At 32.9% G+C, this 26,268-nt stretch overlaps 1 protein-coding gene across 1 annotated transcript; it reads left to right on the top strand.

Annotated features, from left to right (window-relative positions):
* The first annotated feature begins 382 nt into the window (after positions 1 to 382).
* On the top strand, positions 383 to 24,871 carry LOC127732956 (protein O-GlcNAcase-like). The gene is made up of 15 exons (XM_052242184.1): positions 383 to 556; positions 2,796 to 2,847; positions 5,981 to 6,078; positions 13,651 to 13,781; positions 15,205 to 15,373; positions 15,753 to 15,851; positions 16,059 to 16,343; positions 16,720 to 17,339; positions 17,746 to 17,920; positions 18,366 to 18,425; positions 19,443 to 19,528; positions 20,799 to 20,903; positions 22,059 to 22,150; positions 23,154 to 23,343; positions 24,206 to 24,871. The coding sequence occupies exons 1-15, from the start codon at positions 487 to 489 to the stop codon at positions 24,521 to 24,523; spliced, it is 2,550 nt and encodes an 849-aa protein (XP_052098144.1). The 5' UTR covers positions 383 to 486; the 3' UTR covers positions 24,524 to 24,871.
* The last annotated feature ends 1,397 nt before the right edge of the window (positions 24,872 to 26,268 follow it).

Here is a 26,268-nt window from a genome sequence, read left to right on the forward strand (position 1 = left end):
AAGGAACATAATATGTTAATATAATAGTCCCAGATTCCATTTACCGTTTGAGACCTTTTTTTAGTAAGTCTTACAAACGGTCATATATATTTCGTTCCGTTTTGTCAACTTTTCGTTGTGTTTAGTTTCGTTTCTCTTGTAAGCACCATGTTATATATATATATATATATATATGGTTTATATTGTTTTTGTTGTTTAACCCTCAATTGAACCCCTAACAGTTTTCGTCTTGGGAACCTACAAGCCAGTTTAATCCGGTTAAAACCAGATAAGAACCTTCATCTCCTGAACTCAACTGAAAGCACAATTTTCATTGGTTTGGCAGTTTTAGCTGACCAATAGAAACAATTCTTATATCTAACATATTTTAATCGTGAAAAATTCCATAATAAAATTTGCGCAGAATCGTAAAAATATCGCAAGAAGACGGACGTAATTGAAAAGTTAAAAACTTGTTGCGTTTACAAGCCCAAACATTCTATTAGGATGAGGGATTTAGTGAACAGTGGACTAGACAATGAAAGTAATCAAAGATTTATTTGTGGTGCTGTGGAAGGTGCGTTTTTATCGCTAATTTAGGTTATTTTAGAGAAACCGACATTCCGCCATCTTGAAATTTATAAATATATGGTCTGGAAATTTACCACTAGGAAAATTTAGAGCTGATTCCTGAGTGTCTACGATTTTTTTTATGATTCTGAGTTATTCTGTAATAGATAGGAAATATGTTATAACACAAGAAAGCTATGAACAACAATGAATTACTCATTATGGAGTTTCCGGGGCTCCCCAAGGGAAACATTTATATTTGAAACTCCGTAAAGTCTTTATTACTCATAGAGAGAGGAAAGCAATTGGATATTTAAACTCTTCAATAGAATCCGGTCAAACCTAGCTACCCTTATCTTTAGTCTCTTTAGTGATTCTAGTTACTAGTAGTTAGATTTACTGATTATATTTGGTCGTAGACTCTTGAGTCTAATCTTGTTAAGCGTCATGATTCTTGTTGGCACCCAGCCATTTACTCTGATCGTTATAAAATACCAAATCTAAGCCTTTATCATGACCTTTTAATATTTCAACTATTTAAGGTTCATTATATCAAACTGACAATAATGGCTGTTTACATTTTGAAATTTATAATTATTTGATAGTTGATACAAAATAGTGCCGTAAAGTGATCACTGTTTTTCCTATCCAGTCAATTCATTTAATTTATCTATGATGTGTTATTATTAGATGTTCAAGTTTTAAGACAAGCTTATTTTGAATACCATACTTTTTTTTTTTTTATTAAAAATTCTCAAATAGTAATGCATGGTGTATGAATCTTATAAATTATTATATATTACCACCTTCAAATGTACAATCACGAACAAAGGAAGATAACTCAAATTTACAATTTGTCTTCCAAATACAATTCACTGTAACATAAGTGTTTTATTAGAAATTCTCAAAATTGCAAAATGAAAGCAATCTCATCCTACTGTGGTCACTAGCGCTTTGATTTCTTCCCTGTAGAAGGTGTAAAATTAAAGTTGGGTTACCATGGTATTGTATATCTTCACAATGATTAATGATTTTAAGGGTGTACCAGAGTGGACAGTATTAAATGTATTCGGGTGTTAGTCATCTGCAGTGATGATAAAAGAAGTCCATTAAATTCTAAAAACTATATTATTCTAAAACCCAAATTTCATCTGATTTATATATACATTGTATTAAGCAGGTTGGGGACAAGTCAGGAAATGTGGGGTATTCCCTGTTTTCAGGGAACACCCCAGTTTTCTGGTGTTAAAAAACCCCAGTTTACAGGGACTTCCTTTTTCTATTTCAATTTAAAGCATGAAATCTACAAAAGCGCACATTTTAACTGCGTCAGTAGTATTTGTAAATACTTAAAGTATTTCAGGAACAACAAAACATGAATAAGTGAAGCCATGTTTTTTTGTAAAACTCAAAAACATACAAATCTTTTGTTTAGGAGTCAATTGACCAAGTTGCATGCTCCAGGTGTAACTGACCATAACTGAATTATAATCACTTCTATTGAAAATTTCTATTCATTGAATTTAAATGCCCAAGTGATTAACTTATCTTGTTGTCATCTCATAATTGATGATCAAGGTATGAATTGGTGAACAAAGGAATTGTTTTGTTGTGAGTTGAGCATCAAATTAGACTTGAAATAAGCTTGATTTTTGAACTAATAAAAACACTTGCTATCATGAAGCATTGTTATCACATGTAGAATGTGCGCTTTTGTAGATTTCATACCATAAATTGAATAGGAAAAAAGAAGTCCCAGTATACTGGGGTTTTTAAACACCAGAAAACTGGGGTGTACCCTGAAAACGGGGAATACCCCACTTTTCCTGACTTGAGCCCAACCTGTTAAGTGGTAGTCCAAATAATTATGATATCTTGAAATGCTATTTTAATTTTTGCTACAACACCTTTCTACAATGTCTTACGGCTGAAGCCATTTTTATATGACTGGACTTTGAGACCTAATTTCTTCATGAAATCTTTAAGACTGGATACATGTATTTTTTCATATCTATTCAATTCATACCTTTTGTGTGCTTGTTTATGGTGCAAAATATTTACAGAAATAAATAAAATATATGCTTCATTACAGTTTAGTCCATGATTTCATAATTCCCTGAAAAGAGGATAGTGTAAATGAGACATGGTGTCATTCATTTATGACTACATTATGGATTCATTCAGGAACAAAAAGTTGCAGCTGAATCATTTGTTAAAGGTTACAACTTTTTATTTTTGTTTTAAAGGGTTTTATGGTAGACCTTGGAGTTCAGATCAGAGGAAGCTTTTATTCAAGTGGTAAGTTTTTTCAAATTTTGCATTGTATTTAAAAGTTTAGAAAAGAACATAGATGATGATCAACTTTAATTAAGAAAAGTTTCAATGTAAATTTAGTTGCCACGCATAGCTGTTATAACACACATGTTTATGTACTAGTTTAGACAAGAACACTCACCAAGTGACTTATTAAAAAGTGCATATAATGAATATAAGAATGGGGATCATGAAGACAACTCCTGTAGTGTTTCCTGCGGGATGTTTTGGCGTGGTATGGCGACCTCCCATGTTTTCTGGATGCTCTGCCCTTTCTAGGAAAGAGATGTGGCGCAATGTCTCTTTTCCGTCGTATTTTAGAACGAACCGCAATAATTTAATATTGGTTTTGCAATTCAACTTTCAGCAAGACCATTTCGAGTTATTTCCCTTGGAACAAAAATCAAAAATTTAATGGCCGACATTTTATTGAATTTCATTATGTTTGAGTGAACAGTTTTGAAGCGAAAGATTACAAATACGACTCATGACTGAATCTAATAGGGACAACATCAATTTATACCTCTACGAATTTAAAATGTAGACTATTTAGAAGGGAAACAGGTGATTGAGTTATTATTATACAATGCATGGGATGAACATTACCACTGGCACAGATAATTACGTAAACAATCTGATGTTTGTTTATATTTTCTATTTATCTTATTCGGTCGGTCAAGACGTTGAATTGGATGTGAATTTACTACGACTTTCATACTGTTGTTATCTTAATAAAATTAAAGTTAGGAATATAGCTGATAAAGTTTTGAATAATCAGTGATCGGGAAGGACGTGCACTTATTGCGCTTTTCGACCATAAATGTCGCATATGGTGACAAATGTAAGCGCCCACATGGCGCACGATATTTTTCACTTCGTTTTTAAACTATAGATATTGTAAAATGGAATTCCGATCGTGAATCGTGTGTACAAATCTGTGTAGTGTTCCCTCCAATGATAGCACCACCTATTGATTTTTGGGACGTCTCAGGCGTTTTTCTAGGGTAATAATAGCAACATGCGGTATAACTGATTACCCAAAATACGTAATAAACCATCATTCATGATATAAATTTTTATAAACAACTTTAAATTTGTGAAATTTGGCTAGTACAGTCGAAAATTTTTCTCTAATTATAATCTTTTAAGTAAGCTTGCTATTATTTCGATTGAAAAACCCAAAAGCCTTTTTATGAATGTAGTATTTGTTTCCATAAAAGGCGCTTATCTGTCCTTGTCAATTTTTTGGTCTTTAGCTCGTTTGAACATTTTGTAAACATGCCTTCAGCAAATTGTTGTTGTGTCTTATCAATTAACGTTACTCTCTACTGTTATTCTTGTCTTCAATGGACTAATAATAATACAAGACGTGCAGAGGAAACGCCAGAAACGTCCTCTAATCTGGAACGTCTGGAATAAAGTATGGCAATCGGCGAAGACCCAAATTTAATGTAAAGAAAAACATGAACATGAACAAGGCAACAGTACCAGTTGTGAATAAAGGTTATCGTAAATATTGCCCGGTTTGGGAGAAATTATTGTATAATCATTGAAATTGAAATTACAAAGCACAGGAACAATATCCATGATATCAATTAGAATCATACAGGCACTGCCTCGTTGCTGAAATATACATTTTATTTTTAAATTATTTATTGTAAACGAATGGCCCACTCATTTGACAACATGGCCCATTGAATTTATTTTATGGGAGCCCTGGGCCCATAGAGATAAAATCCTTCCAGATCACTGAATAATACAAAGAGCAAACAACGTTTCAATAAAACTAAAAAAACACACTTACAAACACAGATGGAAAAAAAGATGAAAAGCAGAAGAATATGTATAGTAAGTCTTGCTATACAAATCTTTGAATATCCTTAAACTCTTTGTACAGTTATGAGCCATGGTAGCTTTGATTGGTATTAACAATCGAGATCCAAAAAAAAGTATTTGGCACTTCTTTTGTGCATCTAAAAGCAATGCATTGCTCTTGGTCATGCAAAGTCCACTTTCACAACTCATCCGTATACAATCAGTCTCGGTGAACCAGTATTAAAGTTTGTAACTGGAGTTATTGATTGAAAGGAGGCAGTTGCACAATGAACATGATCAAGATTATATTAGCTGAGTCTAGAAGTGATAATTTTATTACAAAAAGAATTAAATTAACAACCTAATATACATATCTTTATTTCCTACCAATAAATATGAAACAATGGTATATTCGATTAAATCCCTATTCATTACAGTGCCATTATATCTATGTAAAGAGTGCCCTAAATGTGTAGTCCTCTGCGCAAAGGGTGCCCTTAAAAGTGTCCTCTGAGAAAAAAATTACCCTGCCCTTTTCAAAAGCTGCAGGAAACACAAACCTGGTACTGTAATGTAAAATTATTCAGGCAAAAATTAAACTTTAACCTTTCAATTTGCAAAAATCTTAGAAAAATCAAATTTAAAGTACTAATAAAAAAACAACTAAAAGTTGATTTCCTTATTTTATGGAAAAGTATAAAAGATTCTAGACCTGATTACCAAGGCAAATAAGACACTTTAAATTTAAGTCTTGCATTCCTGTTTGAAAAAATATTTAAAAATAAGAAATAAAGGTAGTTGGTCAATGCTATCTTAATTCAGAACAAGTAATCATTTTCTAAGGGTAGAAACTGGAAGATGTGAGAGAAAATACAACTCTCTTGGAAAACTACAACCTTTACCCAGATGTGAATGGCTTTGTCAGTTCTGTGATTTAAACCAAGTAGAGGACGAGGTACATTTTTTATGCCCCTGTCGTACCGCAGGGGGCATAAGTTTTACCCTTGTACGTCTGTCACAAATTTGACCTTTATATGATGACTTTTATGTGTGTTCTCATGTACTGTATCTAATTAACATAATCAGAGCGAGAGGATTGAGAAAGATTGGTATGAAAGTGTGAATGATCGTAATGAATTTTGTAATGCCCAAAAGGGGCCTGTGATAAGAAAATAAAGAATTTATTTGTGGTTAAAATTGCATAATTTAATACAGAGAGCTTTGGGGCAATGACTTAGTGGTTTTATTCTTGGAATGTTGACCAGTGGTATTTTCAGTGATTTATATATTTTTGATTTGTCAGGTTGAAGAAGATGGGTTTAAACACCTACATGTATGCCCCTAAAGATGATTGCAAGCACAGAGCTTTCTGGAGAGAACTTTATTCAGTAGAAGAAGCTGGTAAGTTATTACTATATTAGTAATGAGCCAAAGTAAAGTTGGTCTATAAAACTATGAATTCAACTAGCTTGCACTTCCAGTTTCAGTAAAATTTTGAATGCTTTTAAGACTGCCAGAACAAAAACTTGCTTATTATACGACCGCAAAAATTGAAAATTTTTTGGTCGTATATTCACTGTGTATCATCGCCACCGGAAATTGGGTACTAACGAAGCGGAGAGAAATGGAAAAAAAAGTAAACAAGGTAAGAATTCATTCAATTTAAAGCATTTCTACTGATTTGACGAGGGTACCGCTTAAGAAATGATTTTCTGATATATAATTCTTTAAATTATTAGGCCGATAAGTACAAAATTAAGACAATATTTTGTGTTATACTCCAAAGCTTGCCACTTAGTACCTGAAAATTTCGAGGTCGATTGTCCTCTGTCGCCCCATTGGCAAGATATTCAACTGTTTTTCATTATTTTTCCAGACACGTTTTTAGATTATGATAGTGTGACATCATATTGACTGAAATCTGTTGTCATAAAGATGTTTTTAAAGAATATGGACCAAAACATTGTTTGTTTATTGTACGGCGAATTGCAGGACGTTGTACGGCGAATTGCAAAATAACAACTTTTGTCTGTACGGCGTCTTGCAATATATTGTAATTTAAAGATGAAATTAATCACTGTTTAGATAATATCAAGTGACGAAATTTTGGCTGTATCAAAGCTTTACCGGCTTACAAATATACAAAATAATCTACTTATCAAATATTATAAAATATATGCCGTTAATTTCGTTCAGAAGTCGTCGTTGCGTATACCTCTATTTGACTTTGTGTTTTTAAAGACAAAAAGTTTTTTTTCAACCATATTATCCTAAATACATTCATATATCGTTATAATACTAACGACTGTTGTCTTATTTGTTGTCAGGGTGAAATTTTGTAAGTTCAATAAAAAAAACCGACCATTCATCTTTTGTTGGTGCTGTTTTTTTTTTAAAATATAAACAGTGGAGATGTTGTATGATTGCAAATAAGATAACTATCCACCAGGGTCAAATAAAGTGTATGTAAGCAATTATATGCTATCGTTTGGCCTTCAACAACGAAAAATCGTACCTTACAGTCGGCTATAAAAAGCCCCGACATGAAAATTGTGGAAGGATTCAACAAGAAAACTAACGGCCTAACTCATAACAAAACAATTTACGAAAAATAACAAATATGATAGAGATGAACCAACGACAACCACCAAACTACAGGCTCGTGGCTTCGGACAGACACATAAAGAATGTGCTGGGTTAAATAGACATAGGAAGATGTGGTATGCGTGCCAATGAGACAACTCTCCATCCAAGTCACAATTTATACAGTAAAAGTAAACCATTATAGGTCATGGTACAGTCTTCAACATTGTTTATTGTTTATTTTTTAAATTTCTGAAATGAATAATTTGTTAATAGAAAAGTGAAGAAAATACTTTGTTTTCATTGAAAATTAGGAGAAATAAATCATGAATTGTGTTTCGAATTAATTTTCTTGTTTCTTATTGAAAATAAGATTGTATTTTTTTTAGTTTAATTAAATTCAATCAATCTTTTTATTTATTTGTTCTTTATTCTAATATATTGGCTGTATCTGCCTTTTACAAATAAGACAATAACATTAATTGAAAAAGGAGACGTGGAATGGTTTTCACTGAGAGGACTTTCAAACAAAGCCCAAATGAAATAGATTTGACCAACTATTGGTTACTATACACTTCACAATGAACAAAACCCATACCGTATCAAAATTGCCGGATTTATGACAAAATCAAACAAATATGTCAGGCAGCAACTTACGACAGCCGCTATATTACATGTTCCTGACCAGGGACAGACACATATATATTGAGGCGGGCTTAAACATGTTTGTGAGCACTCAAACCTCCCTTAACATGGTGCCGTGGTGTAGTAATACAACATTTTTTTTTTGCAGAGAATGATAATTCATTTATATTTCATTTTATCTGAAAGTTGAAAGAGAATTCATTCACTTAATGGTTCTAAATATTCAATGCGGAAAATTTCTCCTGCCATTACTTCCTTCCTTCCCTCCACCCACAACCCATCCCCGAAATGTTCATCACTTATATGCAAATGCTGACTAATGTTGTATGGTCAAAACATTTGGTTGAGGCAATCTAAAGTTTGAGAACAGAAGCGACAGCTTTAGCTTTTTTTTTCATTTATAAAAAGGCATAACTCAAGAACGGTAACAGTGACGCTACCCAATTTATAACTTGATCTGTGGTTTGTGGTGATAAGCATTTCGTGTTAGTTTTAAAACATTTGGTTTAGGCATACTAAAGTTAGAGAACGGAAACCAATTATTGGGACTTTCTGAACGGACGGGAGAGACGGGTCGGACGGACATGGGTAACATTTAACGCTACGTCAGGGCAGAACAACAGGTCAGTAAAACAGTGACATGCCTTTCCGAAAGTTACAACATTTGCCAGCTTTTGTATATGCCGTATTCATATTGTATACATCAGGTGTGTTTTAGATGTAATAGGACTGTGTTCAAGCCTTATATTGTGTATACATCTTAAATGGTGTCAAGCGAATTGTATTTTTATCAAATGCATAATTAGATATTTGAACCTAATACTTCATTTTCTTTAAAAGACGGCAAATAAATATTTTGAAATTAGCAAGTTGCCATACAGTTGAAAACAAGTTGCCATACAGTAAATTTGTCAACATGAGCAAGTTGCCGTACCCTAGACTTTATTTTTTATGGTCTATATTCTTTAAAAACGTTCATTTTGACAACAAATTTCAGTAAATATGATGCCACACTATAATAATCTAAAAAAGTGTCTGGAAAAATAATGAAAAACAGTTGAATATCTTGCCAATAGGGCGACAGAGGACGATCGACCTCGAAATTTTCAGGTACTAAGTGGCAAGTTCTTGAGTATAACACAAAATCTTGTCTTAATTTTATAATTATCGGCCTAATAATTTAAAGAATTATATATCAGAAAATCATTTCTTAAGCGGTACCCTCGTCAAATCAGTAGAAATGCTTTAAATTGAATGAATTCTTACCTTGTTTACTTTTTTTTCCATTTCTCTCCGCTTCGTTAGTACCCAATTTCCGGTGGCGATGATACACAGTGATATTGGTATGACTCCGGCGTCGTCCGAAGACACATTGTTTTTCGCACTCTAACTTTAGTTGAAGTGAATGGATCTCCATGAAATTTTACCATAAGGTTCAATACCACGAAAGGAAGGTTGGGATTGATTTTGGGGGTTATGGTACCAACAGTTAAGGAATTAGGGGCCAAAAAATAAGCATTTTTGTAACTTCCAGACAATAACTTGTGTGTAAGTGTATGGATCTCTCTGACATTGTACCACAAGGTTCCATATCACAAAGGGAAGGCTGTAATTGATTTTGGGGGTAATTGCCTCAAAATTTTAGGAATTAGGGGCCAAAAAAGGGGCAAAAAACAAGCATTTTTCTAGTTTCATGACAATAACTTGTGTGTAAGTGTTTGGATATTTCTGAAATTGTACTACAAGGTTCCATATCACAAAGGGAAAGCTGGAATTGAGTTTGTGGGTAATTGCCCGAAACGTTTAGGAATAGGGGGCCAAAAATAAGCATTTTTCTAGTTTCCAGACAATAACTTGTGTTCAAGTGTATGGATCTCTCTGAAATTGTACTGCAAGGTACCATACCACAAAGGGAAGGCTGGGATTGAGTTTGGGGTGATGAATCATAAGGGGGTTCAAAAAATTTGGGGGGGGGGGATTTTTTTTTTTCTTTTTTTCCTTTTTTTTTTTCTTTTAAAATTTTCCATTTTAAGTTGGTTATTTCTGATTAATATTTAAAAGCAAATAATAATGATATGGTAGGAGATACACACCAAACAGGATGTGTAAATTATTATATAATAAGTATTGTGCAATAGCAAGAAATTTTCAATTGCACAGTATTGCACAATTGCAAGAATTCTTCAATTGCACAGTATTGCGCAATAGCAAGAAATCTTCAATTGCACAGTATTGCGCAATAGCAAGAAATATCCAATAGCACAATATTGCGCAATAGCAAGAAATTGTCAATTGTACAGTATTGCACAATAGCAAGAAATATTCAATTGCACAGTATTGTGCAAAAGAAGATACTTCGTATAAATTGCTTATTTCTTGATCAATTTCAATGGGGTTTTATTCTTGAATTCTTGGGGTTCTTTAATATGCTGAATCTAACCGTGTATTAAGTTTTTGGATTTTGGGCCCCGTTTTTAAATTGGTCCACATTGAGGTTCAAAGGGTCCAAAATTTAACTATGTTTGATTTCATCAAAAATTGAATTATTGGGGTTCTTTGATATGCCGAATCTAACCGTGTATTTAGATTCTTAATTTTTGGTTCCGTTTTCAAATTGGTCTACATTAAGGTCAAAAGGGTCCAAAATTAAGCTTAGTTTGATTTTAACAAAAATTGAATTTTTAGGGTTCTTTGATATGCTGAATCTAAACATGTATTTAGATTTTTGTCGAGCCTTCGACTTTTGTCGAAAAAGCAAGACATAGCGATCCTACATTCCGGCGGCGGCGGCGGCGGCGTCCACAAATATTCACTCTGTGGTTAAAGTTTTTGAAATTTAAATAACTTTCTTAAACTATCCTGGATTTCTACCAAACTTGGACAGAAGCTTGTTTATGATCATAAGATAATATTCAAAAGTAAATTTTGTAAAAAAAAATTCCATTTTTTCCGTATTTTACTTATAAATGGACTTAGTTTTTCTGCCAGGAAACATTACATTCACTCTGTGGTTAAAGTTTTTGAAATTTTAATAACTTTCTTAAACTATCCTGAATTTCTACCAAACTTGGAAAGAAGCTTGTTTATGATCATAAGATAGTATCCAGAAGTAAATTTTGTGAAAAAAATTCCATTTTTTCCGTATTTTACTTATAAATGGACTTAGTTTTTCTGCCAGTTAACATTACATTCACTCTGTGGTTAAAGATTTTAAAATTTTAACAACTTTCTTAAACTATCCTGGATTTGTACCAAACTTGGACAGAAGCTTGTTTATGATTAAAAGCTAGTATCCAGAAGTAAATTTTGTAAAAAAAAAAATCCATTTTTTCCGTATTTTACTTATAAATGGACTTAGTTTTTCTGCCAGTTAACATTACATTCACTCTGTGGTTAAAGTTTTTAAAATTTGAACAACTTTCTTAAACTATCCTGGATTTGTACCAAACTTAGACCGAAGCTTGTTTATGATTAAAAGCTAGTATCTAGAAGGAAATTTTGTTCCATTTTTTCCGTATTTTACTTATAAATGGACTTAGTTTTTCTTCCAGTTAACATTACATACAGTCTGCAGTTTAAGTTTTTAAAACATTTATTAGATTCATAAACTATCCTGGATTTTTACCAAACTTGGACAGAAGCTACTTACAATCAAAAGATAGTATAGAGAGGAATATTTTTATTAATTTTTTTCCTCATTTTTGCTGAGCCTGTGATTAACAGCAAAAAGTAGGCGAGACACTGGGTTCCGCGGAACCCTTACGAATTTTTGATTACGGGACCAGTTTTCAAGTTGGTCCAAATCGGGGTCCAAAATTAAACTTTGTTTGATTTCAACAAAAATTGAATATATGGGGTTCTTTGATATGCTGAATCTAACCATGTATTTTGATTTTTGGGCCCCTTTATCAACTTTGTCCACATTGAGGTCAAAAGGGTCTAAAATTAAACTTTGTTTGATTTCATCTAAAATTGAATATATGGGGTTCTTTGATATGCTGAATCTAACCATGTATTCAGATTTTTTATTTGTGGACCCGCTATCAAATTGGTTCATATTGAGGTCAAAAGGGTCCAAAATTAAACTTTGTTTGATTTCATCAAAAATTGAATTATTGGGGTTCTTTGATATGCCAAATCTAACCGTGTATTTAGATTTTTAATTTTGGGTCCCGTTTTTAAATTGGTCTACATTAAGGTCCAAAGGGTCCAAAATTAAACTTAGTTTGATTTTAACAAAAATTGAATTCTTGGGGTTCTTTGATATGCTGACTCTAAACATGTGTTTAGATTTTTGATTATGGGCCCAGTTTTCAAGTTGGTCCAAGTTGGGGTCCAAAATTAAACTTTGTTTGATTTCAACAAAAATTGAATATATGGGGTTGTTTGATATGCTGAATCTAAACATGTATTTAGATTTTTGGCCCAGTTTTCAAGTTGGTCCAAATTGGGGTCCAAAATTAAACTTTGTTTGATTTCAACAAAAATTGAATATATGGGGTTCTTTGATATGCTGAATCTTACCATGTATTTAGATTTTTTATTTGTGGGCCCGCTATCAAATTGGTTCATATTGAGGTCAAAAGGGTCCAAAATTAAACTTTGTTTGATTTCATCAAAAATTGAATTATTGGGGTTCTTTGATATGCCAAATCTAACCGTGTATTTAGATTTTTAATTTTGGGTCCCGTTTTTTAAATTGGTCTACATTAAGGTCCAAAGGGTCCAAAATTAAACTTAGTTTGATTTTAACAAAAATTGAATTTTTGGGGTTCTTTGATATGCTGACTCTAAACATGTGTTTAGATTTTTGATTATGGGCCCAGTTTTCAAGTTGGTCCAAGTTGGGGTCCAAAATTAAACTTTGTTTGATTTCAACAAAAATTGAATATATGGGGTTCTTTGATATGCTGAATCTAACCATGTATTTTGATTTTGGACATTGGACCATAATAGGTAAATTAAAAAAATTGAAGTTCTTAGACCACATTCTTTCTGTGTCAGAAACCTATGCTGTGTCAAATATTTAATCACAATCTAAATTCAGAGCTGTATCAAGCTTGAATGTTATGTCCATACTTGCCCCAACTGTTCAGGGTTCGACCTCTGCGGTTGTATCAAGCTGCGCCCAGCGAAGCATTTTATTCTCTGTTGTAATGACAATTGTGACTGGTATAAATGCAAGATATCCTGACTTGTATGCATTTGATAATTTGGATATAAATAGAGAGAGGAGATGAACATTATTATGATCAATTCCCTCAATAACATGTTTATCATATTTTTATGCCCCCGGCATAACTGAGGTCATTAAGTTTTGCCCTTGTCTGTCTCTACATCCGTAGTCCAAAAATTGGTTTCCGTTCTCTAACTTCAGTTTGCCTCATCCAAATGTTATGAAACTTGTACACAATGTTTATTACCACAAAACTCAGATCAAGTTTCAAATTTGGGAAGTGTCACTTTTACCGTTCTTGGGTTATGTCCCGTTATAATGTATGCAAGCGGGGGCATCATCTGTGTCCCATGGACAAATTCCCCATTCATTTGTTGTCTGCACTATGTGGCAAGCTCAAGAAGACAGATCATGGTAGGAAATCATTGCAAAAAAAACGAGTACCTGTTAAAATTTGGACAGAATGTAAATCATCAACAAGTTTTCAATTTTAGATTCTTGGTCAGTTGTAAAATAACATAAAGGAACAAAAAAAATGTTAGTATAAAAATATGATTTATATATTTTAGATAATTTAACCAGCTTGATTCAGTCAGCCACAGAAAACAATATAGAATTTGTTTATGCAGTGTCTCCTGGACTTGACATTTCTTTTTCTAGTGCTAAAGATGTACAGTGCTTAAAAAGAAAATTAGAACAGGTAAAAGCAGTTGTAATTCAATTTCAAATACATAATTTATTGATGAGAATTATAGTTTATATATATATATATATATCTAAATAAGGACATGTGGTATGAATGCCAATGAGACTAATATCCACCAAAGTTCAAATGAAATGAATGTAAGCAATTACAGGCAACTGTATGGCCTTCAAAAGTGAGAAAACCCCATACTGTATGATCGGCTATAAAAGGCCCTGACATGAAAAATATTAAGCAATTCAATTGATAAATCAATTTACGAAACACAAATATGACAGACAAGAACCAACGACAACCACTGAACTACAGGCTCTGACTTAGGACAGGCACATAAAGAATGTGGCCGGGTTAAACATGTTTGTGAGCGCTCAACCCTCCCCTAACCTGGGACAGTGGTGTAACAGTACAACATAAGATTAAACTATAAAAATCGGTTGAAAAAGGCTTAACTCATCAGATGGATATAAATAGAAATACAACTAACAAAGCCACTGACAACTAATAAATAAAATCATGTATCTTAAGACTAAAATATCAATCAGTTCACATCCTACATCCAATGGATTGAGTGTAAAGACGTCATTAACTGAGAAAAACATGACCTTGTGCAATGCCAAACCATAGGTATCAATAGATTGTATAACTATGAAAGTAAATATGTGTAATATTTAGTATGGTTTTACTGATAACAAATCAATATTTATACCAATAAAAACATTATTCAAAGTTTTAATTACAGTGTTGAATAGGTAACCTTTTAGAATAAATTTATTTAAGGGATTGATAACTTTACCTAGATCGTATTTAAATTTCCTGGCTCGGTTTACATCACCTTAAAATTAAGGATGTGCTATACCGTTTGAAATAGGTTTTCTACAGGTACAGCCAAACTTGCAGACCAAATCTTTGTATGTATGGAAGAATTAAGTAAAGGTTTTAGGTTTGTGGTAACGAAATCCCTGACTTAATAATTTACTAGTTATACATAGATTACGATCATCGATATCCAAAACGTCACTACAGACACCAGCATAGTGAACGAGTTGGGATATGTAAACACCGTAAGATGGTGCTACAGGGACATCACTGTCCAAAAAGGGAAAATTAACAATAGGGAAAGATATACACGTATATATATTTACCTGGCTTCCACAGAATAAAAAAAAAATCTTTGTACACCAAACCTGGGCAATATGTGTTGCTTTTGACGGTGAAGAAAAGTGAAATGATAAAGGGAAGACAACTTCTTTGTGCTCATTACAACTTGATGTGCCCTGATTATTGTTTGGATCTTCAATCAACACATTTTATTTCGCCTGGTAGTGTTCTAATGTATCATTTTCAAAATAATAGAGAAAAAAAAGATAAGAAGGGGGGAGATATATTTTTCTGACTCTAACTAATGAAACATTCTTTTCAGGTTTCTACTTTTGGCTGTAAAGCATTTGCTCTCTTGTTTGACGACATTGACCCAGAACTAAGTGAATCCGACAGAAGTATGTTTACTTCATCAGCTGCAGCCCAAGTGTCTGTTACAAATGAAGTTTTTCAGCATTTAGAACAACCACACTTCTATTTTTGTCCAACAGGTAAATATTACAATACAAGTATGTAATACACACAAAAACATTTTTGCATGCTGCAATAATATTATCTTGAACTCAAAACTTGTGGTCATTTGTCAATGGATGATTGAAAATCAAGAACTTTCAACCCTTGGATGTTGTATGGGCATGTTCTATCAATTTGGATGGTACATGACTATAAACTATTGCTCCAGATTTTACTAAAATGAACAAATTTTGCTTAAATATTAACTATTTGTATGTTTTTTTTCATCATTGACAAATTTAGAAATGGCTTTATAAAATTATTCCATTTTAATGCTACTTGACTGTGGAGTGTAATAATGTCCTAAATTTCACCACCATGTCTGGCCTTTAAAAATAATTTCAATTTGATTTCCAGAGTATTGTTCATCAAGAGCTTTGCCAACCCTATCATCCTCAGAGTACCTGAATACTGTTGGATCAAAGTTGCTGTCAGACATAGAGATCCTCTGGACAGGTATATATTAATGGTCTAGTGCAGAGTTTCGTTATTGTCCTTCCCTTTGCCTATATCACAGTTTAATGTCTTATTAACAGTAAATCTTTTCATGAAATACATTTCAACATTTAAAGAAAGTTGTGGTTTCAATAAGTAATAAAGGAATATTAGTTAAATGAAAAATTATCTAATATTTTAATATTTTTATGACTTCTTTTGTTTTAGGTGTAAAAGTTGTCAGTAAGAAAATGACTATCAAACATCTAGAAGAAGTGACTGCAGTTTTTCGCAGACCACCATTGATCTGGGATAATATTCATGCTAATGATTATGATCCTAGAAGAATATATCTTGGTGCATATGATGGCAGATCACCAGAGATTATTCCATACCTAAGAGGAGTACTGACAAATCCAAACACAGAGTTTGAATCTAATTATGTTGCTTTACATTCTCTTGGTCAGTGGTGTAAATCAAATACCTCTGGTGTCAAAAAAGATGTTATTTTTGGTAAGTTAATGATGACCTTCTTTAAAGTGATAAATAATAATCCCTTGGTCTAATTATCAACATTTTACCACTCAGTTAAATTCTCTGGAAATTCAGTTCTTGACACACATTTAATAACACCTCAAAGTTTTTACATTAAATTCAATATTGAACAGTCTTCTGCTCTTCAAAAAAGCACAAATGGTAAAGCTTGGTCAGTTACTAAAAATAGCATGTCAAATATCATTGCATACAGGTATTTTTATTTCTGTTTATAGTTGTGTTCCTCTGAGATATTGGCCTAATTGACAAGATATCCGGTTTTAAAAATACAGCAGTATTATTGTGAATATGTGAAGAATATAATATTTAATGAGTATAAATTTTTTTTTTCCAGAGGGAGATAGGTTAAGTCCTGTAATATCAGATATCAAACTTGAAACTGACAGTGATTTTGGTTCAGTTGAGGACATTCCATCATTATTAGATACAAGGTACCAACCAAGGTCTGCATTGAGAGTGGCTTTGTCAGATTGGATGATAGAATTAAAGACTCCTCGTACACAACAGCATATGCCAGCTCCCTTGACAGCAGTATTACCAACTAATGTAGCAGCTATCTCCGAGTTGCAGAATGGAAGTATGGTGAATGTAGGTGGTGGAGACTCTTTCATGCAGCCAGTTATGCTTCCTATCAATAATAGTTTGTTATCTACAGGTCCGGAAGCTGCATCAGACTCGGAGTCTGATACATCTGTTGAATTAGAACCAATGGACTGTGTACCTTCTACTGCAAATTTGTCAACTACCTCAGAAGAATGGGCAATTGATGGTAAAATGACTGTAGAACCAGAGATCCGAATGGAGGAATTCACATGTGATGATATTCAGATGATTGTTGACTTCTTTTTCTTGCCTTTTGAACATGGAATTAAGAGCTCACAGTTGCTGGATGATTTGCATTGGTTGAAGTCAAATTCTCATTTGGTGATGGAAAAGAAGGACCAAACACCAGAGGTAATTGTGTTTGATTTTCTATGGCAATTTTCTAGCATTTATGGGTGGGTTGACAGAGTTCAATATCTAGGAAAATGAAAAATGTCTAGAACCATTTATCATATAGTTCTTGTCCTTGAAATTAAAATTATTGCAATCAACTTTTGTCGGACCTGTCTGATGTCTGTATCTTGTGATACTTTGAATTGTGAGACCAGGCAAGCTGAACAGACTAAGCATGTAACTTCTTGTCTTAATTGGTGTGTATCCAAAAAAATAGTCATTTAGTACTTCTATTTAATTTGATGTCTGAAAATTGTGCAGCTGTTCCAGATGTAACATCTTGATCATTCACAGACTTCGATGCTGGTTGGTTCACTGCAATTTGTAATGAAAAAACTGTTTAAAATTTTTTTTTTTTTTTAAGATGGAAGAATGGGTGACTAAAGCTACCAGTTTTACAGACACTGTGAAGAAGTTGCGTGCAGTATCTAAAAGACTTGTAGAGTTACCAAACATATCTGCCGTCCAAGAGTTATTTCCATATGCATGGGACTTGCTTGGAATATTGGAGACTTGTAGTGGCTATGTTTCTTGGTTAGGTAGGTTCATTTTATATCTGAAAATGTTCTGGTACTAGCTTAAAAGTTATATTGTAAATATATTATTAGTTGATAATAAATTTGGAAAAGTAACACACATGTTCTGTATATACAATACTCTGATTAAAGGCATGTTATTTTGCAGTTTCATTCAGAGAATGATAAATACGATATTAAATAATTTTTTAACCTTCCACTTTGTCATTGTATGATTTTAACTAAAAAGTCCTAAATTTATAATTGTACATCATCTATTTTTTAATTTTCAGTCTGAATATTCATGCAAAGATTAAAAAAAAAAAAGACTTTTTAACAGTAAAAACATAAATTTCATTTTAAATTCTATACTTGTCTATTTAGAAGACAAATATGATTAGAAACAAAATCTTAAAAGATTTGAGCAGATTTCGTTCACTGATAGAAAATAAATCTCTCTTTTTTGCAGGCAAAGGTTGTGCTAATGCAAATGGGCTTCAGCAACAGGCATTATTGGCGGGTCAGACATGTAAGAATTGATTTACATTTGATATTGATTAACAGCTGTGCCATGGCTTCAAATGTTGTGCAACGTTCTGTTTCTGAACTTATGTTTTCAGGGTTCATACCGTTTCTCATAATCAGTTATCTTTTTTTTTTATGTTGAGACTTGTACATGTATTTTAAAGCAAAATCTTGAATTAAAAGCTTTAAATTTTTGCCTATAAAACCCTGTTTGAGTACTATACATCATAACCTGCACAGTATGGAGCTTTGCTGTATCATACTTAATCTGAAGTGGATGGAAAATTTGTCTATTATTTATCATTGAGACAATCGCTGGGAACCCTGGTATCTAGTGGTAGCATAATGTGTATGAACCCTGTTATTTGTAGTATTAATTTCAGAACATGTATAGTCATAAAGAGCAGTATTCAATTGTTCAAGAGCAACTAATCAACATAAACTGTGTTTATATATGAATAGCAAGTAATCAAGTATTATCTGGATTCCCCAGCTTTATGTAGCTTAGTCTACTCTTCAAATTCATCTAAACAAATATATGAATAAATCAACACTGAAAAAAAGGTGTAAAACTACTAGATTAGATGTTCTTGATTGTTTGGATATTTCTTTTTGAATGACATTGTAATATATATATATAATTATAATTGATAAGTTCAGAAAATTGTTGTACAGACATTTTGAAATATGATTCCCTTTCCAAATGCATATTTGGGATCATTAAGTAGATGTTTCATGAAAGATTTAATACTCATACAAGATAGATATAAATGGCATAGCTGTTTATTGTGAGTTTTTTTTTTTTAATTTTAGACCATTGTTCTTTTAGGCTAAATGAAGTAAAGATAGTTGATTAAAATGAAATATTATATTTTTTAAAAAGTGATAAAGTATTTCTATTTTAAATACCACAATCTAAACTTAACTACTACATTATCTTCAGAGCTTGCAGCAGCATGGTCTGCTTAGTCTACCAAAGTACTAATCTTTCTCCCTTATTTTCTTTTTTTGCGAATATTAGGGAGCTCACATGGTTATAAGGAGGCCTTTATGAGTGGCGACCAAGAACCATGGGTTTTTCGAGGTGGTGTTCAAGGAGAACTTCAAGTATGTATAACAGGCAATCCACGATCCTCTAATGCAAGCCTGTGGTTCATTTGTCTGTAAATGGGTATAGAAGTGATATATAATCAATGAAAATATTTAGCCAGCCATTTTGACAGCGCATGCTTAGCCATCTCAAGTCTTTTTTCCAGGTTGCGCAGCGTTAGTGCAGGTAGAACTGATTTTTATGTACTTCACTGTGCTTCAAGTTGACAGGTAGATCTACATTCAGATAAATGTAGGCTTGCTCAGAAAGAGCAGGACCTTCAACTTGAATCACATTGAGAAATTCTTTTCAACATTTTGCCATTGGGTTAACAAAATTGGGTGTTTTAACAATTCCATATTGAAGGTAGTGTAAATTTAAATTTTAATACAAGTTTTTCAGCCCTTTGTAAATGACAAATGTGAGATGTATTAATCACTTCAGATTAAGTAAATGTTTCCAGCAAACTAAATGTGATAAATGTTTTGCTTTTTAATGATGTGCATTACTTCAAGATTGTTAACTTAACTTGTTCTTCATTCTCAAGTGGTTGTACATGGTAAAGTCAGTTCTATCTGCCATTAATAATATTCTTTATTTCAGGTTAGCGCCAAATAATGGGCCTTTGATTTGAAGGCCAAGAATGTGCATGTGTTTCGCATGACTTGTTTGTTATACTTCGAAAGACAGAAAATATATACATTGGTCCAAGGAACAAAGATTGGTTCAACAAAAAAATAAAGTTCAATCATTTCATGTAGCAAGAAAAATCCTTTTAGAACCAATCTTTGTCAGAATGATCATTTTTTAAACAAGGTCTTTGAAGCATATGCACATTCTGACAATTAAAACTTGAAACTTGAGATGGCAACATGTGCAGTCATTTTGACAGCTTTAGGAACTTGTATTGAGAAAAAAAAATACATACAGATAATTTTTAAATCTTGAAAGAGCAAATATCTTGAAAGAAATAAAATTAAAAAATATCTTTGGACAATTAAGATGTGTAGAAAATTTTATTGCTGTCAGCTTGTCTGCGCTTGCGTCAAAAAGGAAAGACTTAAGCAAGGTTTTTATTCAGGCGAGAACCATTAAGAATTTTTTTCTTGTACAAGAAAAAAATTTCACACATACTTGAGGCAATTTTCTGCTGAACAAATTTACAGGGAAATTTGGGAAAAAATTAAGGGTGTTTAGTATGAAAACCTTGCTTTCGCCTGTCTTTCCTTGCGCTTTTGGTTTATCATGTATGAAGCTTACTTAACAAACATTGTGTGCTTTTTTCAGAAATTAATGCCAATTGATTTTGCACATGATCTGTTCCTTATTCGTGCTCCAGAAGTGGTGTTAAACAAGTTCTATCACTACAGACCTTACACGGCAGCAGATGAGGTAGGTTTATCTACAGATATTGTATTGAAGCTGTAGACGTGACCACAAAGGTTAACTCTTTGCTCATTCATCTCCAAGTTAGAAATATTACAAGTCTGGTGCACTTTAAAGGTTATCCATCTGGATATAGTAGCATTTTTTTTTGTCATTCAAAGGCATGTGGTATACTTTTGTATGTCTGTAGTGTAATGGAACACATTTGATTTGTGCTTGCTGAAATTGGTTTTTTTACAACAATTGTAAGCCAAAACTCTTGACTTCAACAGTTTGACAGTTGCCATAAGTTGTGACATTTTTACTTGGAAAGTGAACCATGAATGAGATTTATCACTACTGTACTTTCAGACTGTTTTATTGAAGTGACATGTCTTGTTGAAGAATTTTCCTGCTTATGATGCAGCTGGTATGGCATGGTAACTGTTGAGGAAAAATATTGAAATAGCCCCACCCCTATTTTATGCTCGCAATGTTGGGTGGTAATTAAGTTCAATTTCATGATTTCCTTGTTTTGTGATCATCTGTAATCCATTTCTCTTAACTAACTGAATTGAGACTATTTTATAAAAAATGTGTTGGTTTGGATGCACTGAAGTTATTAAAGAGGTTGTTTCAACTCTTTTAAGAATCATTACTGTTGTCTGACATGAAGCTGTTGGAACAAAGGGATCACTTTAGTTATCCTTTGTGTCACACTTGTTTATTTTTGCAAGTCATTGAAAACACTTACTGGTTTAGTTTTTAAAGGTGCCCCACTCATCTCACAATTATTTATGAAAAAGCCCTTGGCTTTGTAGGTTTCTTAGATTGAATACATTTGAGCATGGTGTATCTGCAATCCAGTAACATACAAATAGGATAAAAGGAATCACCAAAAATACTGGACATTACAACATATCACATCAACCACTAACAAGTCTTTGATTTCAGACAAACTTCAGTCTTTTCCAGATGTAATGCAAGTTTGCATAAAATATTTGGGTTATTTTTTTTTTGGATTCTCAAGATGAGATTTTAAATTATTAGGAATAGAGTTTTTAATTGACTTTGGCATAGTTTATCAGTGAGCTTAAAGATCACCTGGGTCAATATTTTTACTTTCTTTATCACCTTTCTGAGTCTTAATTGTTTGGTACACTATATCATTATGTGTTGCAGGCAGCAGTTTACAATATTTGTTTAAAGACATGTGATGATGGGATGGATGGTACTGAAGTTTTCCCAGGATATCCAGATCTTATTGGAGATAGGTATGTTTTATACTGTGAACAATTACATCATCCTATATTTGATGGAAAATAAACCTTTATAAGTTTTGTGCATCCAAGGAGTTTTCTTTATTTACCTTCGTCGGGAACACTTAAAAACTTGGAACATCGGAATCCAGACTAGTGAAAAGAATTTTATTGAGGACTAAATGATGTAAACAGACCTCAAAAGAAAATCCAATTTCATCTTGGGTCAACTTTGCCTGAGGGAGTTGGAACCATTTTCTAAACCATTTCCTAATTTACCAATGGAGAATTTCAGAAATGTATGTACTGAGCTGATGTTGCACCAGGGGACTAACATTCTAGCAGCAGATATATCGACACAAAGCTATTACAAGAAAATAACATATATATATTTCAACTGTAGCACTTTTCTTGATTAACTATGGGAATGCTCAAACAGAAACATTTGAATAACGAATACTCTTATGTTAAGCAGTCATTGTTGAATAACATCTGCCATGTTTAAAAAGTATAGCAAATTTATTTTTCTTTCATTTATTGTAGCTATTTTTTTTATTTTTTTTATCAACCTGTTATTGCCAAACCCCTATTGTTTAATAATCCACATGGGCCTGGAAGGTACTCCAGGCTTATGATCACTTATAACTTTTACCTGTGTTAACACCTGAATTAAAAATATATTGATAAAATTCTAACAACAAAATTCAGTATTTGATAATGTGGTAGTAAATGCTATCTAAAATTCGATTTTAAAAATCAGTTTCATTTCATTGACCTAGTAAAGAGTTTTTAACAAGTCAAAACATACCGCAAATTATGCATGCATGGAAATGTTAAGTTGTGCTCTGAAAATAGTTAACCACATGGTTTTCAATCATGAAGAAAAGGCTCACCATCCAATAAAGTAAGCCCAAGATCTACCTGAGCGAGTGAAATAAGACCAGGGCCAACACTTTTATATATTTTTATACATGCTCCCTCAGTAATGTAGCGTATTCAGTGTTATTTCTCTCTATAGGATTGTAGGAAGGACAGTTTCACAGAGTTCAGAATACTGCTTTGTTGTGGAGGATGATGAGGGAATATGTGGTTATGCTTGTGCTGCCCTTGATACAAAAGTGCTTCAACAAAAAAGTGCCCTCTCTTGGATGCCAGCTATGTGTGAAAAATATCCCAGAACCATCAAAGGGGAACAGTCTCCTGCAGATGTAAGTTTAATGAATGTAGTTCTATACAATGTTTTATTTTGTATATTCTGAGTAGTAATAATAGTGGTTATTTTTCAATAGCTATAGTTACTATCAAGATATACACAGGCTTATTATAAGGTTGAGCTTTTTATATGACCGCAAAAAATTTGCGTTCGTATATTGCTATGTTGTCGTCAGAAGACATTTGGTTTCCGGACAATAACTTTAGTATAAGTGAATGGATCTTTATCAAATTCAACCGTAATTAGGGGCAAAAAAGGGGGTGGGGAGAACAAGGTTTTTCTGATTAATGGACAATTACTTATGTATTTTAAGTATTAGTCTATGGATCTCTATGAAATTGAAACACAGGGTTCCATACCACAAAGGGAAGGTTGGGTTTGACTTTGGGGGTTATGGCTCATAAATTCAAATCATATAACCAATTCTAAGTTCTTTGACTACAGTGTGTCAGAACCCTATTATGTGTCAAATATTTAATTACAATCCAAATTCAGACCTGTATCAACAGCGAATATTGTGTCCATTTCTGCCCCAGCTGTTCAGGGTTGGACCTCTGCGGTCGTATCCAGCTGTGCTAGGCGAAGCAATTTATTATATTTGTATTAATTTGACTTTTCTGATACAGATAATTTCCTACTTTCATATTTATTAAAAATTGTATATTTGTAGCTTTTTCAATTAAAAAAGGTCATACTGATGCAAAAAGTCTGTTTTAAAATGTATTAATATATAACATCTTGAAGCTCATGGAAAAAAAATACTTTTTTTATTTTGTAAAGTGAATATTAGATCCAGAATGGATGTAAAATAAGTATTACTTTATATTATAGGAAGTCATATCCACTTTATATTATAGGAAGTCATATCCAGTTTTCATGGAGAACAGCATTTCGTTCCAGAATCAGTCCATAATTTGTATCCAGCATGTATACGCATTGACTTCATTCCCCCACGCGTTGTTGACCATTCTGTTCCCAAAAGGCTGTTGGCATGTGCTATGGCTGCCTTGAAAACAAATGGTGCTACAGGTATACATGTGGAAATGAACATTGGTGACAAATCTATGATCGATCATTACCAACGATTAGGATTCACACAACTCGCTGTCCCAGATAGCAAATCTGAAGATGTTGTGTATTTAGGGCGTATGATTTGTTTCAATAGAATTTTATAGGAACAAGCAATAAAGGTCGGCTACTGTGATAATATAACTTATTGACAAATGTGCAATGATGAACTTATTGAACCAAAACAAAAGACTGAAAAAATAAGAAGAAAGAAAAGGAAAAAGATCATGTTGAATATTTGATTGTAATTTTTTATATGTCAGTGTAATATTTTATTAATGTCCATTAAATGTCATTGTTAAATGTTCATTAAATATGATATGTATTATCATGACAGTCTTGTATTGACCATTCAGGGTTTTGTTAGAAACAAAATATTTCATTGTAATGTCTTTCATTTCATGTGATCACTAAATCTGTTAATTGTTATTACAATTAAAACTATCAAAATTAAATCCTATTTTGTTATTTTTCTCTGTTTTCCAAACATTTTTTAGAGACTGGTTGTGTAGTCTATGAGTAAAAGGTTAATAATTATGGAGAGGAATATAATGATGTATGGTTTAAAATCTGTAATTTCTTTCAAATTCTGGGTTAGCAATTTCCATATATCTCATATGGATTGCTCTTGTCCAATTGACCAAGCCAATCCCACAAATATCAAAGATAGGTCTGTCAGTCATTTGAGCAATCTCGACTACTATACTGTGCTGAGTAGAATATTTTTATTTTGTAGGTATCTTGTAAATCCAACCAAAATTAATCTAATCTATTGAAAACAAAACAAAATGCCACCACAAAGGGTAAACAAAGGAAGGCTGAAATAGCATATATTGAAAGTAAGTGTTGGATGCACAATTGAGCTTGAAGCATCATTTAAAGACGAGAATTACAAACTAGTTCATTGAAAACTTGAACGAGATATAAATGTTGTATTCTATTTTTTGTTCTCCCAAGGAAAAATGCCAGCCATAGTTGGAAGGAAAACTAAAACTCTTTAAAATAAATTTAACGCTTTTGTGAGCTTTTCCCCATCATTTGTCAACTTCTAAAAAACTACTGGGCCAAATTTAACCAAACTTTTGTCGCAATCATCATTGGGATATCTTAGTTTTTAATGAGCCGGATGACCCTGCCTACCACTCAAGATGGCACACATGGCTAAAAATGGACCATAGGGGTAAAATTAAAGTTCGCTTCAATATTTCCACTTACCTGCCTTCTTAACTAATTGCAATTTCCCTCTACTTCCCCATACGTTCGTTGAGTCCATGATACGACCGCAAAAAATTTGCGGTATATTGGTATCGCGTCGTCGTCCGAAGACATTTGGTTTCCGGACAATTACTTCAGTAAATGTAAATAGAAATTGATGAAATTTAAACACAAGGTTTATTACCACAAAAGGAAGGTTGGGATTGATTTTGGGGGTTATAGTCCGAACAGTTTAGGAATTAGGGGCCAAAAAGGGGTCCAAATAAGCATTTTCCTAGTTTCCAGACAATAACTTGTGGAACGGTGTATGGATCTCTCTGAAATTATACCACAAGTTTCAATACCACAAAGGAATGGTTAGGTTTGGCTTTGGGGGGCGGGTTATGGCTCAAACCGTTTAGGAATAAGGGGCTAAAAAGGGGGAAAAACATGGGTTTCCTTGTTAATGGACAATTTGAAAGCAGTGTAAGGGAGATAATCCAAACTCATTTAAAGTACAATGTTGTGTATGTTTGGATTACCTCCCTTACACTTCTTTTAAATAATGTAAAAAGAAATGTTGCAGTCTTGAGGGGATTAGCTGTCAATTTATGTCAAGATGAACACACTGGATGAGCACGATGAATGTTACAATAGT

The sequence above is a fragment of the Mytilus californianus genome, unplaced genomic scaffold (assembly GCF_021869535.1).
Source record: "Mytilus californianus isolate M0D057914Y unplaced genomic scaffold, xbMytCali1.0.p SCAF_3, whole genome shotgun sequence".
Classification (NCBI taxonomy): domain Eukaryota; kingdom Metazoa; phylum Mollusca; class Bivalvia; order Mytilida; family Mytilidae; genus Mytilus; species Mytilus californianus.